The sequence below is a fragment of the Brachyistius frenatus genome, unplaced genomic scaffold (assembly GCF_029030835.1).
Source record: "Brachyistius frenatus isolate BFR_SWC_R1_liver_20210118 unplaced genomic scaffold, ASM2903083v1 Contig_49, whole genome shotgun sequence".
Taxonomy (NCBI): Eukaryota; Metazoa; Chordata; class Actinopteri; family Embiotocidae; genus Brachyistius; species Brachyistius frenatus.
Window position 1 is genome coordinate 1,723,311 of NW_027210648.1, and position 17,764 is coordinate 1,741,074.

At 42.3% G+C, this 17,764-nt stretch overlaps 1 protein-coding gene across 2 annotated transcripts; it reads left to right on the forward strand.

Moving 5' to 3' along the window:
- The first annotated feature begins 9,253 nt into the window (after positions 1 to 9,253).
- On the forward strand, positions 9,254 to 17,474 carry amotl2a (angiomotin like 2a). 2 transcript variants are annotated; one of them, XM_069704052.1, is made up of 11 exons: positions 9,254 to 9,443; positions 10,352 to 11,155; positions 11,279 to 11,432; positions 11,861 to 12,005; positions 12,098 to 12,190; positions 13,477 to 13,772; positions 14,286 to 14,476; positions 14,589 to 14,690; positions 14,795 to 14,955; positions 15,256 to 15,414; positions 15,657 to 17,474. In XM_069704052.1, the coding sequence occupies exons 2-11, from the start codon at positions 10,428 to 10,430 to the stop codon at positions 15,731 to 15,733; spliced, it is 2,106 nt and encodes a 701-aa protein (XP_069560153.1). In that variant the 5' UTR covers positions 9,254 to 9,443; positions 10,352 to 10,427; the 3' UTR covers positions 15,734 to 17,474. The 2 variants fall into 2 exon arrangements, with proteins under 2 accessions (XP_069560153.1, XP_069560154.1); XM_069704053.1 differs by having other exon boundaries at positions 11,282 to 11,432.
- Positions 17,475 to 17,764: the final 290 nt, after the last annotated feature.

The window sequence follows — 17,764 nt, forward strand, 5'->3', positions numbered from 1 at the left end:
ATATTACAGTGGAATAAAGTAGAGTACAGAGTAGAGTGAAGTATGACAAAATCATAAAGAAATGTAAAGGTTTACCGTACACTTTTAAGCAATAATAAAACAAATTATATACAATATTAACTTTGCTGCCTCATTCAGTGTACTTATTAAGATATTCCTTATTTTGTTCTTTTAAATGTATCTATTTATTTATTTGTGATCATGCACTCCTTCTCTCCCACTTTTAAAATGATAATCCCGGTGTTTCACCCTCTCCGTCCAGTATGACGGGGGCTGTGAACTACTTGGCCTCGGTCACAGAGGTCCACCACCTGCTCTCTATCTGACGCAGGGCCGTTTCTTGAGATATCCGTTTTTGCTCAGTGGTGGATGGGCAGATTGAAGGGTGTCCACTCAGCATGGCCCTGGGAGACATCTTTATCTGGCCTGGAAGCTGTGCTATTACCCTGCCATCTGTTTCCAAAGGGCCTGCCCCGGGCCTGCACGGACGGGGAGGATGGGCAGGCGGGTTAATATGTGCGCAAGCGCATACAGGCATGTGTGTAACATGAGATTCATTGTTCAGGCTTGTTGTGACTATCAGTTTGGATCCACAAATGAATGGTGTGGATTAAAGTGGCGAGTTTCTGAGATGGGCAGCAACAGCTGGCCTGTTAAACAGTCAGCTGTAAGTGAACTGCAGCTGATGGGACACTAAACGGCTGCTCCACCTGCTCTCAGCATAATGGTTTTAAGAATTTGGACCAGAGAAAGGGAAGATTACACTTGAATAGGTCTTCTGTGTCGAGAAAACAGGTGCTTGATTTATTCTGTACCGAATGCAACAACACATATAAAGTCTTTATCTTTACGTTTTTGAGTTGTTGACTGTACGCTCGGTCTGCTTTCTGTTTTGTATACACTACATTCTTGTTGCCAGAGTCCATATGGTGGGGGGCCGACAGGTGCATCTGCCTCTAAGCTGGAGGGCAGGAGATTGTCTGTGCTGTGCTTTGTTTTCCGCAAAACATCTGCCTCTTCGCCTGAAGCTCTGTGGTATCCCACTGAATTCCATCCTTTAGTCAATGAGTCATTAAAATGCCAACGAAACTCACCTGCTGTTAACATACATGTGATCTTAAAAGTTAGTTCTATTCCTCGTAAGCTCTAACTTGTCTGTGCCGCTTCTTGTTTCCTAAACCTTTCAGTTGTGTTATTTCTTCAGTAAACACAAGGCAGTACTCAAACTCGAGCATTCAAATGAAAGCTCATGTTGTCTGTTGACACAAGTTCTGTGTTGTGAGCCAAACACACATCGCTTGTTTCACAGAAATGACCAAATTGAGCTCAATATCTTCAAAGGTTTCTGCAACAGTGACGACCAGGAATGTTTGGGCATCAGCTGTTCTGGGTGTTTACACAGCTCAGATGTCATATTGGTACCTTTTGTTTTGTCAAAACACAGAGACATCAAAATATCACATGAATAGTTTGGATTAAAAAGTCTTATTTTGTCTTATTAACTATTCATTTGAAACTTAAAAAATGTGGGTGTGTTTGAGATCTCTCCAAAACCCTGGGACACATTCTCAAGGAAAACAGTAATTGATTCGGGTTCATGCCTCGTTTATTGTGTGGATGTGACGCAGTAGCTGACATGAAAGCTTCCATTGTGTTTCATGCGGCAAAGAGAAAGAGACGGTTTGAACCTGCCTTTGAAGGTGACCGTCGAGACACCGTGGCTACAGTACGAATTCAAAGAGCTTTAACAGACAAGGAGGCATTTAAAAAAAAAAAACGGCTGCTGTCTCCTTCTCTAAGCACCTGGTGTCAGGTTTTATTCATGTGTGGTGAATTGTTTGAGAAACCCCTGATAAAGTGAAGCGAACCAGGTGACGGTTTGGAGATATGACATGTGCTTACACGGCCACGAGGAGAGCACCTTAGTCAATACCAGACACGCTCGAACAGATTTGTTTAGGCAAATGAGACAGCAGGATGTTGGTGTAGCTGCAGAGATAACTATCACCACAGCAGTTGCCCTCTGACCCGTGGCTGAGGCAGATGGCCAACAGCCTCTGGTCAACACCAGACATGTCACACTGGACACCGTCAGTAGAGTGGGACACTTTATTTTAATCCATACTCTTTATTTACAAGCATATATAAACACCATGTAAATGGTTAAAACAGATTATAATGATGTTTCATGCAAATAATGGGACACATTTTTCATTAAAATTATGTACGTGAACAATCCTTAGTGTGTTATTAAATTCTTATCACCCAATAAGTAGTTCTGATCTGGCGATATGATTTGTCAACTGAACATTTGGAACGTCCTCAAATCAGCATGACATCACACCCTGCTCACCACCTGAAATATACCTCCGCCTTCTCAATAGCAATATATAATTGGAATTGAATTTCAATAATGTGCAATATAATGTTGATTTTACTTGTTGTAGGCCTATTAATTGTCACCCATTCAGCAAAAATCGGGTCTCTATTGATCCCTATTGATTCCTATTGATCCATTTTTGTCGGCGCACCCTATCTGTCGCGCACTTAACATCCTAGCGGCGGCTAGCTTGACCGATTATGTTTTAACACATGACACGGTGCTAAAATCTTGAAAATAAATGACACCATCGATATCTTTTTTCAACGGATATCTTACTTACAACAAGACTGAGCGAGCTATTTGCTGTATTTATTCAGTTTGAGAAACCATCTCTAGGAAGCAATAAAACGGACTAGATCTGGTCTCTGTTGCTAAGGGCCGGCCTACTTCCTGGAGTAGTAAACATCGCATACATTACATTCACTACTACTGAGGCGACAGATTGTTTCCCAGATGTTAGTCATACCCATGTGTTGCCATGGAAACAGAGCTCCCGCTACCAAAAAGTTTTATATTTTGAGAGCGAATTGCCCCACAATATGAAAACCCTAACCCAATATGAAAACAGGGTTAGGAGGAGGTTGGGGTGGAGGGACGGGTTGACATAACATTGGACTGTAACCTAAGCAGTTGTTTTCAGCTCTAAAGCTAACCAAACCTTTACCATACTATTGTCACATCATGTATTTTTCTACAGAGATTTCTAATTGTTTCTGTAGTAGATCTCCTGCCTTCATGGCTGAATCAGAGGTTAGAGACAAACTAACAAAGGATTTGTGTATATCAGGGAACAATTTTGTTATGTTGTCAAGTCTTTAAAAGCAGTCATGAATATTTCATAAGAGGATTTACAGCAATCATTAGAAAATTATTATAAAGACTTTACCAATCCATACAAAGGGCTTGAATCCTGTCATTAGTTAGTTAGTGCATTATTGTGTAACTTTTCTTTGATCTCTCTGCTGTTTTACCTGCATATATTCATAAAGATAGATAAATGCACGTGCAGTCCATAGAAGTTGATGTAGTCGTATTTGTGCTCACAGGATTAAAAACAGCAACACTTGAATATCAAAAAGTTATACCATCTTAGTGACTGTTGTATGTACTTATAAACTTGTTGTCATAGCTGAATCTCAAGAAAAAGTTTAATTTCCCTGTCTATTTCTGAGACAAAAATGTCAACTTGAATCCCAGCGCTCTGAATCTGAAGATGATTTGAGGGAAAGTCAACGTGGCAACAAGCTCCCGGGGCAATGCAGAAAATATGTCTTATCTGTAAACAGTATCAGCCGCAGGCGTAGTCCTCTGTGGATTTCCTCATTGGTTCGGTGTCACTTGTTTACTTTTATGGGGAAGTGAGGAATTTCTTGCGTCACCAAGTACACGGGCACCGTTTTTTACCAGACCTGCAACAAGTCCGACTTTTGTAAATGTTTTTCACCTCCAGTTGTTTAACAGTCCCCAAATATAGCTACTGACATTTGTTGAGCACTTTTATTCTGGAAGAGAAAGTGAATATATAATGTCTCTAATGTCCGCTGCTTTCAGAAATGACACCAGTTTATACAAAAAGATTATCCACTATATTTAGAAACAGTATTTTAATCTGTTAATCCAGTTGAAGCAACAACAAATAAACACATATCAGAATTAGGTTGGCCTGCTGCTGTAATTATATTCAGCTCACTTTATTTGCAAACCCATAAGTCATTCATAGCTATTGTCTACTAAGACAAGGATTGAGGTTATGAATTAGGACAGCCATGCAGTAGTGTTATTCTTTAGAGAACCCCCCCCCCCCTCTGCCAAAAAAAAAAAAAAAAAAAAAAGTGAGTGGCTGCTGGTTGCCCTCCTGTTGTCCCCAGTAAAACAGCAGACTGGAGGCTCAGTTAGACCCCATGCACATGGTAATGTGAGGAATGCGGCCATTTCCTCCTTTGCAGGAAAACAAAAGGAGCTGCTGAAGCGCCTAGCTTGTCCCACCTCACATAACAAGGCCGGCTCCCAGATCACAGTCTGAATTGTATTAACCCAGTCAGCCCTGGCCACGCCACCAACAGGTTCAAATGGCTGAACTTAAATGTCACTCCTGATGGTAATTGTCTTTGAAACAGAGGAAAGCAGAGAAAAAAGTCCTACAGGACAAAGCTAAATGTGCAGCCATGATGACAAAGTTCGAGTGAAATGTGCTGTTTGAGATTTCAGATACTTCAGTTGTAAATCGCCCCCTTTTTACAAGCTGTTCAAAAACACACCTGTACCTATTCCCTCAGAGAGTCCGTCACCTACTAGAAATTTGATTCTTGACATTTGTTGTTCTCTCAGCAAAACATCAGACACGATTTCTACACATTCATTTATGAACTGATTTGAACAATTATAGGAGATTCGTTTCTTTGATAAAAATCTGTTGTGTTTTTGGAAATAGACTTTTTAGCTGAAAATTAAATTAGAAGACAGATATCACTCTCACGTGTAAATAATCAATATTAAGTTACAGCTCGCCAGCAGTTTTAACTTAAAACTAAAAAACTAGAAAACAATAAGTAACACCAGATGTAGCCTATAAACAAGTAGCAACACTTAATAACAAATAATAATCAATCTATAAAGCTAGTTAGTGTAGAAAATGAATGGGAAGTAGGGGAAACTGCTTCCCCTGCTTAAAGTGTCGATAGTAAACTGAGCCAATGACTCAGAGATATAGTAGTTACATTCCTGTATTCCCCAACACGTCAAACAATTCCTATTTCTTTTTGTGTGTGTGTGTGTGTGTGTGTGTGTGTGTGTGTGTGTGTGTGTGTGTGTGTGTGTGTGTGTGTGTGTGTGTGTGTGTGTGTGTGTGTGTGTGTGTGTATTTGCTGAGTCATATTACCAAGTGATTCATCTTATGCTGTGTGATGGTTTAGTCTGATTCTCAAAGTCACACAATTTACTTCTCGTGTAAAATGTTTGGCAGCAGGATATGATGCTAATCTTACCAGAGTTTTGCGTAGGATACATTTCGCTCATGTCATTTCCATGAAAAAGAACCGTGCAGTCACTCATTTGAGTTTTTGACTCTAAACCCTGTGATTTTTTTTTGTCCACTGTAAACCTGGTGATGTTGACATTGGGTGGTGTTATAAAAAGGCTTTGCACTGATTCACATGTTGTTTTTGGCAAAGAGACACAGAAACCGACCTAAAAAAATTTCAGAAATTGATTTTCTCCTCTAACCTGCCATTATATTTGACCATTGGTAACTATTGACACCGGAATCAATCATCTTTTTCATGCCATAACAGGGGCATTACGCACAAGATGCCCATCACACTCTTAATAACACGATATTTCAGGAAGGCCTTGAAGGATTTTCTTCAAATTTGGCACAAACATTCAGTTGTGCCAAATAGACCGTAGTGGTCTAAGGTCAAAGGTCGCAATGACCTCATTCATCCCTTTCTTCCACAAACGATATGTGATTAACGCCTTGAGGAAATTTCTTCAGACTTGCCACAAGTTTTCACTTGGACTCAAGGATGAACTGATTACATTTTGTCGGCCAAAGGTCAAAGATCACTGTGACAAGGTCACAAACATGTTTCTGGCCATAACTCAATTATTTATATGCTTATAATAACTAAATTTCACACAAATGTCAAATAGGATAAAATGATAAAATGATGACATTTTATATCCAAAAGGTCAAAAGATCAACTTCAACCTAATACTTTTCTGGTCATTATTTAACACCATAACACAAGACAGTAATCTCTCAGACTCACCTTGAAACTATAATGATTGCACTGAATGTGTCGCTTCTTTACAGCAACCTCCATATTTGAAAAATCGTCTCCTGTCGTGGATGTCACTTTGTGTTCTGTTGGAATCAGCTTTAATTGGCCAATCATGTGAGCACATACAAGTATTCATTGAAAGTCTTCATGACATATATCAAAATTCTCATCAGACATGCAATTTGACTGTTTGGTGAAGGCATACAACCATAAGCAGAGGTATTTTTAGATATCAGTCATATTGAAACTACATCCTACAGAGACTACATATTGCCCGCCTGGCACATTTTCCACGTTGTAAAAGTGTGTTACTGTGAGTGTAGTTGCCCTCATTGTCAGGAGATGAATCTGGTCCACAGAAACTCTGGCAGATTTGTTTTTTATGCAGAGTGTAAAATGTCTGTCCGTTCAATATGAAGGTACAGGATTAGTTTAGCCCAGTATAAAGACTAGAAGGGGCAAACAACTGGCTTGGTTCATTTAAAAAGGCCAAGATCATTGACATGTTTCATCTTGTTTAACGTGTACAAAAATGAAAAGGTGAAAACAACATGATTGGTTTTAGAGTGGCCATGTGCCTGACTTTCTCTTGATGGGTGGGAGCAGTGACTTCGGCTGCTTTACGACGGTATCATACTTTTCACATCTATAATGATTTGCTCTGGTCCACGTAAAATTTTGTCACCAGAGGGTGTATGCATACCCCAATTTGTTGTGACCGTGCAGACTTGTCCGTGCAGCTGCAGGGCCTCGAAGTATGCATGTGCCGGAAAAGCTAAATTTACACAAAACTTTTAAGCGAGCCTGTTCAAAGACGTCAGTGAGTACTTGCATCTAATTCATCTTTAAAACATGACTGAAGACAGTCAAATGTGCAACAATTCATGAAGGGATTTTTCCCAGAGTTTGAGACTACATCTTCCTGATGCCGATCTGCTGCTCATGTGTGAAACTCGTTTGCCAAGTGGACAACAAAAAGTAGTTAACCAAACTGTGATGTCTGCAGCTGTCTGCCAGGGAATATATTCGGGCCGTTACATTAGTAACAAGACTCAGGAGGCAACCGGTCCGAGCTAAGAAATACCATAAGCATTTGTACAAACATAAATTTATGATTTTGTACAGACTAATCCAACACGGGTGTATAATTAGTGTGAGTAGTGGCAGTAGTGGGTATTACAGGTGCTGGTGTTAGCGATGCTTTGTACAGGGAGAGGAGCAGATTCCTCCTGTTTCCAGTCTTTGTGCTGAGCTGGGCTACTTTTGAATGTACAGGTATGAGACTCTCAGTCCATACAGTAAATTACAGATTCTACATCAGTATTAAACAATATCTTGACCCGATGTTTGTTGAGACGACCAAGATGAACCACAAAATGGAAATCGTAGAACCTGTTGATTGTCATCACTCGTTCAACATTTTTTAGCAACTGTTGACTTCAACTGCCTTATGCAAATCATCACCTTTGCCTCTGAGGGTTTAAGACTAAGTAAACTGCAGTTTATCTACTGACTGCATTGAACAAGAAGAGACTTGTTTACCTCCCCACAACCTCAAACCACCACCTTAAAATGTGGCTTTTATGCAACAACAAAAAAGAGGCTGCACTCAATAACAGTGCCGTGGCCCAGCCCCCACTGCCAGCTGATTCCAGGGTCTCCATCTGTGTGTGTGTGTGTGTGTGTGTGTGTGTGTGTGTGTGTGTGTGTGTGTGTGTGTGTGTGTGTGTGTGTGTGTGTGTGTGTGTGTGTGTGTGTGTGTGTGTGTGAGGGTGAATGAAGTGTATAGCTGGTGCTAGTGGTGGAGGGGAGAACAGCAGATGGCGGGGCTGCCCCCATCATGTCTGCTTTTTGGGGAGAACAATGCATCTCTCAGAGCTCTTATTAAAGGAGGGGAAGGGGATTTCAGTACATGGACAGCTGGCAGGCAGCGTGCCTTGCACCCGCCCTTCTCCCCTCCATGTCCACACACACACACACACACACACACACACAGACACACACTCTGCAATTAACTGGCACGGGCCACAGCTTAAATATTTACCAGGCACATGCAAACAAAAGGTTGTTGAAGAAATAATGATGAATCCATGTCTCAATTATATGACAGCACCCTTCCCTCAGTGTGGTAGTTATAATGGGATCTGTTTCCAAGTTTCTTTACTGTTTACTATCATAAAGCATGCAAAATCCACCTTGCAATAGAGTTCAGCATTAATTATCACAAATCATAATGACAGTTCACATTAAATATGATATTTGTCAGCTGTTTGGAGTTCCTTATTGATCCTTGCAATATAATCACCAACCAAACATGAAGACTTGCTGCTCTTCTGTGTTTGAAATAATACAAACTAAATGTTTTTGAGTTTTAGACTGTTTGTTGGACAAAGAAAAGTGTTTGAATACATCATCTGGCAAAGTCTGATGAGCATTTTAATGCTTTACTGATATTTTAGAGACTAAGCAACTCACGGATTGCGGTAGAAAATAATAAAACAAAACTATTTACAATATTTTGTGATTGGAAATTCAATTTGTGTTTAGTAAAATAGCTTATTTTTTTATTCTGACAAATTTTCAGGCCTAAATGTGGATTTTCCTCTTTTCTGTATATTCTCACTCATTCTTTTTTAACTCAGAAATACCTCAGAGTTTATATCATATTTCTAAAGTATTTCAATAAAGTGGGGGTGAGGTTGTAATGTTTTTATGATTACTTTATGATCTTTTTTTTTTTTTTTTTTAATCTCCTGAATTCTCACAATAACCTCCCCGTGTTGTCCCGAACATAAAACTGTAAGGAGTTAAATCTTCTTTGACTATAGGAACTGCGGAGAATTAAAATTCCTAAAACCGCACAACAAAAACAACAAGGAACTCTTTTACATGACACAAGCAGCCAGCTGAGGTGGTGCTGCTGCTCGCAGTCCAACTTTTTTATTTTTTTTTGTCCTCACCCCGCCTCCCTCTGGCCGTCTCCCCCTCCTCCTCCTCCTCTTCCTCTTCCTCCTCCCCTGTGCTCTGCTTTTGATCCCACAGGGACTCGGAGCCTTTACATTCCAGTCATTCCAGCCGCAGCGAACAATCGGCCCTCAGTTATTTATTAGTGCGGCTCGCAGCTTCAGTCCGCTCAGTCTGCTGCAGCCCGTCGGCGTGCGCACACACACGTACATGGAGGAAAGGAGCTCTGGGAACTTGTGGACGTTTTTCAAAGAAGCGCAGAGGACTGAATCGAAACGACAACACCGTTCGCTGTGTGATGAGATTATAATTTGGTAAGTTTTACATTTATACATTGTAGGGTTGTTGTTGTTGCTTTTTGCTTTCAGCCTGTTTTTGTTGATGCCTAATGACGAGGAGCCTCACTGGTGTTCCGGATGGCGCAGTGTTTGTAGTCTTTGGATTATGCAGAGAACTGTGTGACTTTTCTGCTTTTGTTTGAAACGGATTTCTGGTGGATTTCATATATTTTCTTTTTGTTAAAAGCAAAATCTTTCCTGAATTTAATCCTGATTTCAATCAAACCAATTTACAAAATAGAGATCATATATGCAAATCTCAATTTATATTCCATTTGATAATTTTTTTTAAATAATCCGCTGGGAGATTTAAGATCAAGATTTTAAGATGTTTCCAACATATTTTGGATAATTTTTCAAGTCAACAGTTGATTTATACAGCACATTCATACACAATTTAAATTGACACAGTACATTTTACAATTAGAAATTTAGCCTTTAAAAACAAATGAGCAATGAAATGAATGATAATAAAAATGAATTAAGCCAAAACAACACAGGAGGATATACAGGAACAGGGATTCAAATTAAAAATAATTTAAATTGGGCCTAATCTATAGATGTGGTTTGTTGTGTTGTGAGAGTGTGTTGAGTATTACATGTCTGACTGGAGAACGTTATGCATTGCAGTATAAGGGCAATAAAACTGTCTCTGCAGTGATATCACTGTCAGGGGTATTTCCAGCAGCAGCTCAAGCACTTACACTACAAGGCATTGTACAATAAACGTTAATAAACTGTAAAACAGAGGAATGTTGTCAATGTTGGCTTCTTCTTGTGGTCCACACCTGAAATACAACCCAACAATCTGAGTTGATTAGATAAAATGAAATGCAAATGTTGTGCTGTGCAGAGTCTGATCATGATTACTGTTCTTCTTTCAGATCTGAGATTAGTGAAGGGCCCACACTGCCACATACAGGCTTATTGTTTTTTTTAACTTATTTCCATTTGACTGAGATGAGAACTGCTGAGGGCTCATCTGGAACGGTCCTGCACCGTCTCATCCAAGAGCAGCTTCGCTACGGGAACCTGAGAGACACTCGCACCCTCCTGGCTATCCAGCAGCAGGCCCTGCGTGGAGGCAGCAGCGGCGGGGGCACCGGCAGCCCCCGCTCCTCTCTGGAAAGCCTGACTCAGGAGGAGACCCAGTACATCCAGATGTCAACGCGGCAGGAGCCTCAGGGTCAGGAGCACCAGGGGGACTGCCTGCACTCCGAAAGCCCCGTGTGCCATCTGTACCAGCTCCACGGAGAGGAGCTGCCGACCTATGAGCAGGCCAAAGCCCACTCCCAGTACCTGATCTCACAGCAGGGGCAGGCGGAGCAGGACGGCTCCTGCATGGACATAATGGGAAGTCAGAGTGAGGGACAGTGGGATCTGAAGAGAGAGCATGCTCGTTCTCTGAGTGAGAGGCTCATGCAGCTCTCTCTGGAGAGAAACGGACATAGAGACAATCTGGCTATGAGCTCCTCACACAGCTACCCACAGCTGTATAATAATATTAATATCACGAACGCTGTGGTACCGGACAGACAAGGGCTCCAACAGTGTGCAGTGGACCTGCGCGGACCTCCCCCGGACTATCCTTTCTGTGCCAGACTTCCTGGATATGTTCTCAGCCACGCACAGGAGCATGGACAGTACCACAGAGACCCCCCTCCCCCCTTCTACTCACAGCATCACAGGTAACCCCCACAAACAAAGGCTTTTATGGAATAATGATTTAGTTTGAGTATCAACTTTTTTTTAAAGTATATATTTTGTTTTTCCTATCAGTGTTGTAATGAGTCACTCATGTCTCTCCTTAGCAGGTATGTGTCTGCTCAGTCCCAGGTGGCTCACAACAGCATCACAGCAGCCTGCGGGAATAACTCAGCTCCGAGTGACGTGCTGATGCGGGAGAACGAGCGGCTCAGGAAGGAGCTGGAGGCGTATGCGGAGAAGGCCGCCAGGCTGCAGAAGGTGAGAGCAGAGGGTGGATGCAGCGAAGGGAGCTGTTTGCTCATAGAGGGTGTGGAAAAACAATGGTCTCTTGCCGGTACATGTCAGCGTGATAAATTATCTGGTAGTTATTTTCTCATATGCACTGTAAAGTTTTCTCACTATTTCAGACTCTGGTATGCCTACAATGCATCCCATCCCCTTTTGTCTTTCAAATTTTGCCGTTTAAGGAGATAAATGCCTCGACACCTGCGACCTACAAGTCTTCAGGAATGTTGAATCCCTCATTCACTTCCGCATAGTGTTAAAAAGCTGCCTGTAGGTGGCCTTTGTAGAAATGACTAATTAGCCTCATTGATAATAAAAACTGCAGCATTAACACAGTCCAGACAATGAATGCAGATGCCTCTCTCCCAGAGACTGATCTTCTTCTTACATCTTCTTCCCAGTTGGAGTTGGAGATTCAAAGGATATCTGAGGCTTATGAGACCCTGATGAAAGGCTCTGCCAAGCGAGAAACCCTGGAGAAAACCATGAGGAATAAGCTAGAGGCAGAGATTAAGAGGATGCACGACTTTAACAGAGACCTGAGAGGTATGTGTCCGTTTATCTGTTGGAGCAAAACTGCCCGCTCCTTAATGGAACAGCGTGTAACAGTCGTGTTGTGTTTGTCATCCTCTGTCCAGAGCAACTTGACACGGCTACCAGATACAGAGCGGCCAAAGAAGCTGAGTGGACGGACCAGAAGCAGCATGTCTTTGCTAAACTCCTGGAGCAGAGTAAGTGTAACAGAAACTCCTCTCACACCGCCGTTCATGACTGAAGAAAGTTGATCTGCTTTGACAAATAGCACTTCCTGAGAAGCACTTCTTCACAATAGCAGGAACATAGCTGAGCAGGGATTGGTTTCCTCCCTCAGTGATGCGGTGCGTTATACAAGCAGCACACAAACGGCTCCATCTGTAACGTCGAGAGTTACTCTTGGCACTTAGACGCCAGCTATTTTTCATAGCTGCCGTATATGTGGGCTGGATTCCATTTTTTTTTTTTTAAAGGTATTTCAGGCTGTTCTGCCATTAAGAATACCCCCCCCCCCCCCCACACACACACACACACACACACACACACACACACACACAAAATCCCCTGCTCAGTTTTGCATCACTGCTGACTTCCCTCCTCAAGGGGAACTAATAAGTCTGTGACTCCAGGGCGCCCCGACCTAACTCAGCATGACCCCTGGCTGGCTCCCTCTCCTTGTTTGGGCATCTCTTTACCGTGTCTCTTAATGATGATCAGCTGGTTGTTAATATCGCTTTCCTCCTGAAAAGGACTTATTTGCCAGATACTATTATCAAGTTTCCCTTTCACCTGACAGCAAGGATTGACTGAAATGACAGATTGGAAATGTTGCCTTTAATAAACTTGACACAAGTAAATTTACACTAGTGGGTTGTGTAGTTTATATATTTTTGTTCGAAGAACCACTTGAAATACATTTTGAGCTGCTTGTTTACTTCAAGTCCTCAGAAGCATTCCAGAGCTTTTGCCAGAATAAAGCTACGCTTGTGTGCGTAAGTGGATAAGAGGAAGTCTGCATTCCCTCTGCAGGCATGTACTCCTGTTGTGTAATCAGTCCCCTTTCTTTTTTTTCTTTTTTTTTTAAAGTGCAACTTCAGATAAACTGGCTCGCCTTTCTGCAAGTGCTCATTCAAACATGGACCAATTTTTACTCAGTAAATTAATACACATTTTATTTTAATTTGATTTCAAGTTTACAAGTACAGCTAAGTGGTTGTAGTTCTGTGATTCAGACAAGGTGTCACGTGGTCTGTTGTTGAACAACATCCCTTGATAGCTGTGTGTATAAATGTCTCCTGTTGGGTCACATTCCATCCAAAATACAGCTTCAGAGGTGACTGCTTTTATAGTCGCTTGACTGATCCAGCAATGATCAGAGTCTTTTTAGCATTTCTTTGACCTCTCCCAGAAGGCTGTTATTCTTTGTAGGAGATGATAACTTTTCCTATCTAAATCATATGTTTTTCTCCTTTCTGTATCTTAGATGAAGAACAGCAGCGGGATCGGGATCGTCTGGAGAGGCAGATTCAGCACCTGCGTGCGGCCGGGGAGGAGTGCCTGCGGCGGCGCGAGCTGCTGGATCAGGCGCTGGCCTCGGCGCAGACCCGCAACCGGCAGCTGGAGGAAGAACTGCAGAGGAAAAGGGCCTACGTGAAGAAAGTGGAGTGGCTGCAGAGCGCGCTGGCTCAGCTGCAGGCGGCCTGCGAGAAGAGGGAAGAGCTGGAGATGCGGCTGCGCACCCGGCTGGAGCAGGAACTGAAAAGCCTCAGGGCGCAACAGGTAAGGAGAGGAAGTCCTCGCATGAAGATGGGTTTCATCTTGAAAGAATATTTGGGGAAATGTGCCTGTTTGTGTTCTCGCTGAGAGTTGAATGAGAAGTTGATATGACTCTCATGTCTGTGTGCTAAACATGAACCGTAGCTTTTGCATAATGACTGGAAACAAGTGGAAACAGCACCTGATTCTGTCTGAGGTTTCTGTGTGTAGCTTCATATTCTACAATATAGGAGAGTGGTATCAGTCTTGTCATCTGATTTTCAAAAACAAAGCAGATAAAACCACTTTCAGACAGCCGAAGTGCACATAACCTAGTGAAAGGTCTTCAACTTGTGTGCACCTGTCTATATCTCACTGCTCAAATATGGAAGTGCATGATAAATTTAATGAATGAATACACCAGCTACAGTCCTCTTTAACCCACATCACTGGCTCTGTCTGGATGGGGTATAAGCATGACAAAAAGTTAAATGATTCATTAAACTAAATGTGTCTGTGTCCCCTCTGTTATCTCAGTCCCAGAACCAGACAGCCGACTCCTCGGCTTCAGGACTGAGCTCGTCCACGTTGCAGCAGCAGCTGAGGGAGAAAGAGGAGCGTGTTCTGGCCCTGGAGGCTGACATCACCAAGTGGGAGCAGAAGTACCTGGAGGAGAGCACCATGAGGCAGTTTGCAATGGATGCAGCTGCCACCGCTGCAGCACAGAGGTACGATGAAACATGTACCAACACTGCAACATTAAAGACATCGGCTGATAATAAATGTAGTGAAGTTCAGGGATGGATGAAGTATTTCAACAGCTTTTTGTTTAATTTTCAGAGATACAACCATCATCAATCATTCACCCAGGCATTCACCGAACAACAGCTTTAATGAAGACCTGCCTTCGTCGAATCACAGACATCAGGAGATGGAGAACAGGTACCAGCCTTTCTATGTCCCTCTGATATCTCTGTCTCCTTTTATGTTTGTTAATGCCTGATGTGTGGAGGGTTGTGAATTCATGATGTATTTCATGTGTTCAGGATCCGCGCGCTTCACTCTCAGCTCCTGGAGAAGGACGTTGTGATCAAAGTCCTCCAGCAGCGCTCCAGATGGGAGCAGAGCAAACTGGAGAAACAGGGGCTCCGTCCAGCCCGATCCGTCCCCTCCATCAACACCGTGACCGGCAGCACGGGGAACAAAGGTGAGTCCCACCGAGGACATCTTTAATGTCACATGCAATCAAGCGACAACTGGCAGACTGGTTGGTGTCGCCAGACAGAATGTACACATCCTAAAAAAAAAAAAAGTAGGGAGCAAGAGACAAGCCTTTCGTCTCTCTCAAATAGACAACATGTTTTTAAACTGGAATGCATATCATCTCTCACTCCAGAATAGCCCCATCCAGAATAGTCATGGGAAGAAGTCGGCAGGGCAGATGTTCAGGAGTGTGTAAATGTGGATGGAAGCGGACAATTAAGCAGCGTTCTCTCTTTGTCTGCAGCAAAGAGCCTCTCGGATGACCAGACAGGTGCTGCTGCACTGCAAGCCCCGCCCTTTGTCTCGCGCCGAGACTGCAGCACCCAAAGTGATGAGGCCCCGCAGGACCCGGAGGTCACAGCAGAGCCTGGCGAGCTAAAGACGATCTCAGCAGCCACCACCGGTGGGTTTATTGTTTAGTTAAGCATCTGACACCCAATCACCACCACACAACCTCCTGTGCTGTTCATTTTAAGACTCCTGTCCTTTGATCATTATTTAAACTGTAACCAGACCCAGAGCAGACTGAGGATGTACAGCTGATACTAATAAGTTAAAACTTTGTCTGTAAAATTGAGACAAGGTCGTTTGCACTTCACAGTATACACACGTTTTTCTAATCTGCTAATTCTATCTCTACTTTAGACACCTCGGAGGAGCCGAAGGCACCGCTGAAGAGCATCAACAACTCAGATGCAGAGGTGGTTGAAATCTTGATCTGAGCGCTCAGCCTGGCTCAGACGACTGAACACTGAACAGTGACAGCCAACGATGACAGAAACATTTGGCTGAGTTGTTAAAAGCCTTCCTCGATGTCAGAGTCCAGAAAGAGTACAGTGTGTTGAGGAGAGCTGAGCTTTCCTCCTACTGTCTGCGATTCTTCAAGGTACCTGGACAGTATTCTGCGTTACGATAGGAACTGGACTGCTGATTGTGCATATAAATATGTTGTGCATGTGTTTTTTTTTTTTTTTTTGCAGTTATGTATATTTATATTTGTAAATGCTGCTCATATTGTGATGTGACTGTTTCAGAGGTGCATGCTCCACTTTTTAAGTTATATACAAGTGTTTAGAATTATCTTTGTGAGAAGTCTGTTTTAGATCGTTTTGAATTTCCAGTAGCACTCCTATTACAACCATGCCCTCCAAAATGAATGGGAATATTTATTAAAATAACTTCTCTATGCTTTCATGCCCTGTTAGAGGATTATTCTGTTTAGCAGGAACACTCAAACCTAAATTAACAGTTGTTCCTCTCTTTAAAATACATTTGGGGGCCCTGCTCACAGCTCAGCAGAGGATTTGGAATCTTCCTTTGAATGCGGAGCCTGCAGAACGCCTGCTCATTTCTCCTAAAAAAGCCTGCGAGGATTGACAGCGTTTCATTCGAGGTCTAATTTTCCAGACCCCGGGTTAATGTTTGGGGGCCTCAGATGGCGACGGCCCAGCGTTTTCGCTCCCCTTCCGACGACACACCGGAGCTAATCTTCTCACATTCCTCCCTGAGGGAATGCTCCCGTTAAAGAAAAAGGCTATCTAAAGTCTGACCCCTCGCCCTTGTTAAAATGGCAGGCATTCTCCACAGGATTCCTTTTCTGGGGCTGGTTTATTTTTTTTCTGAGCCGTGAAGGCTGGTTCCACCATGAGCGCAGAAATGGTCAACTATAATTGGCCAGCATTTGCTACTCTATTTGTTGTCCCCATCACTGTTATATTCAGCTGTGTTGTCTCCATTGCTCCAGTATCTCGTATTTCTGAGCAGACTTGTATGCTCAACATGGACTTTTCTATTTATTTCTCCCTGCGTGATGTAAGATCACTGAACACTGCTGAATGTAGACTCGTGTTTTCAAGGAATGTGCTTTTTATTTAACTGGAATGTGATACAATTCAGATTTGTTCTGCTCTTTAGAGGGAAAGGCTGCTGAAGTTCAACACCAATGGATTTCTGAAGCTCAAATGAGATCATCCAGTTTTGAAATGTTAGCACTGACAGCATTATCAACAGGTGTATTGTCTCAAGTGTACATAGCACACGAAACCTCGGATTTGACTGTCATTCCCCTTCAAGCTTGTTCACCATATTTCCCGTCACAATGCATTTGCTGGACAATGCACCATGTTTGTTTGAGTTACCGCCCTTCACTTGTTTTGGAATGTGTTTACATGAATGGCCATTTGAAGTGAGAGAAGTTAATATATTTTGTATTGTTTTTTGTTTTTTTTCATTTATATATGTGTGTAATTGTGTTGTTTCCTGGTGCCAAAGATGTACTCTACTTCTAAGTTATAAGTGATGACAAATACAAGAGCTTCTGTTGAGGTGCCTTGCTTTGACTGGTTGACCCCATTTGATGTTGCTGTGAACTTTTGTAAAGGAAGCATTTGTATGTATGCCTTAACATTTCACAATAATAGATTAAAATTCTTAATATATGTCTGATAAAAGCCTTTTTCTCTTTTGATTTGCTGAACTCTATTATTGACATAAAACTGTATATGCATTGGAAATGGATTGTATAGCATAATGTGAAGTGCTAATACTCAGAAACAACCTCTGAAGAAAACATTAGTCCTAAAGTTAGACATAAAAGGAATGCTATTCTACAGCTAACTTAGGCATCATTTACCATAGTAACCATATTATATAGTACCTCAGACTCACTGTGATCTGAACCACATATTCACACCAAGTCTATGAAGCTTAAGGATGAAAGACAGGATAAGCTACTGTAACAGTGTTACAGTAGA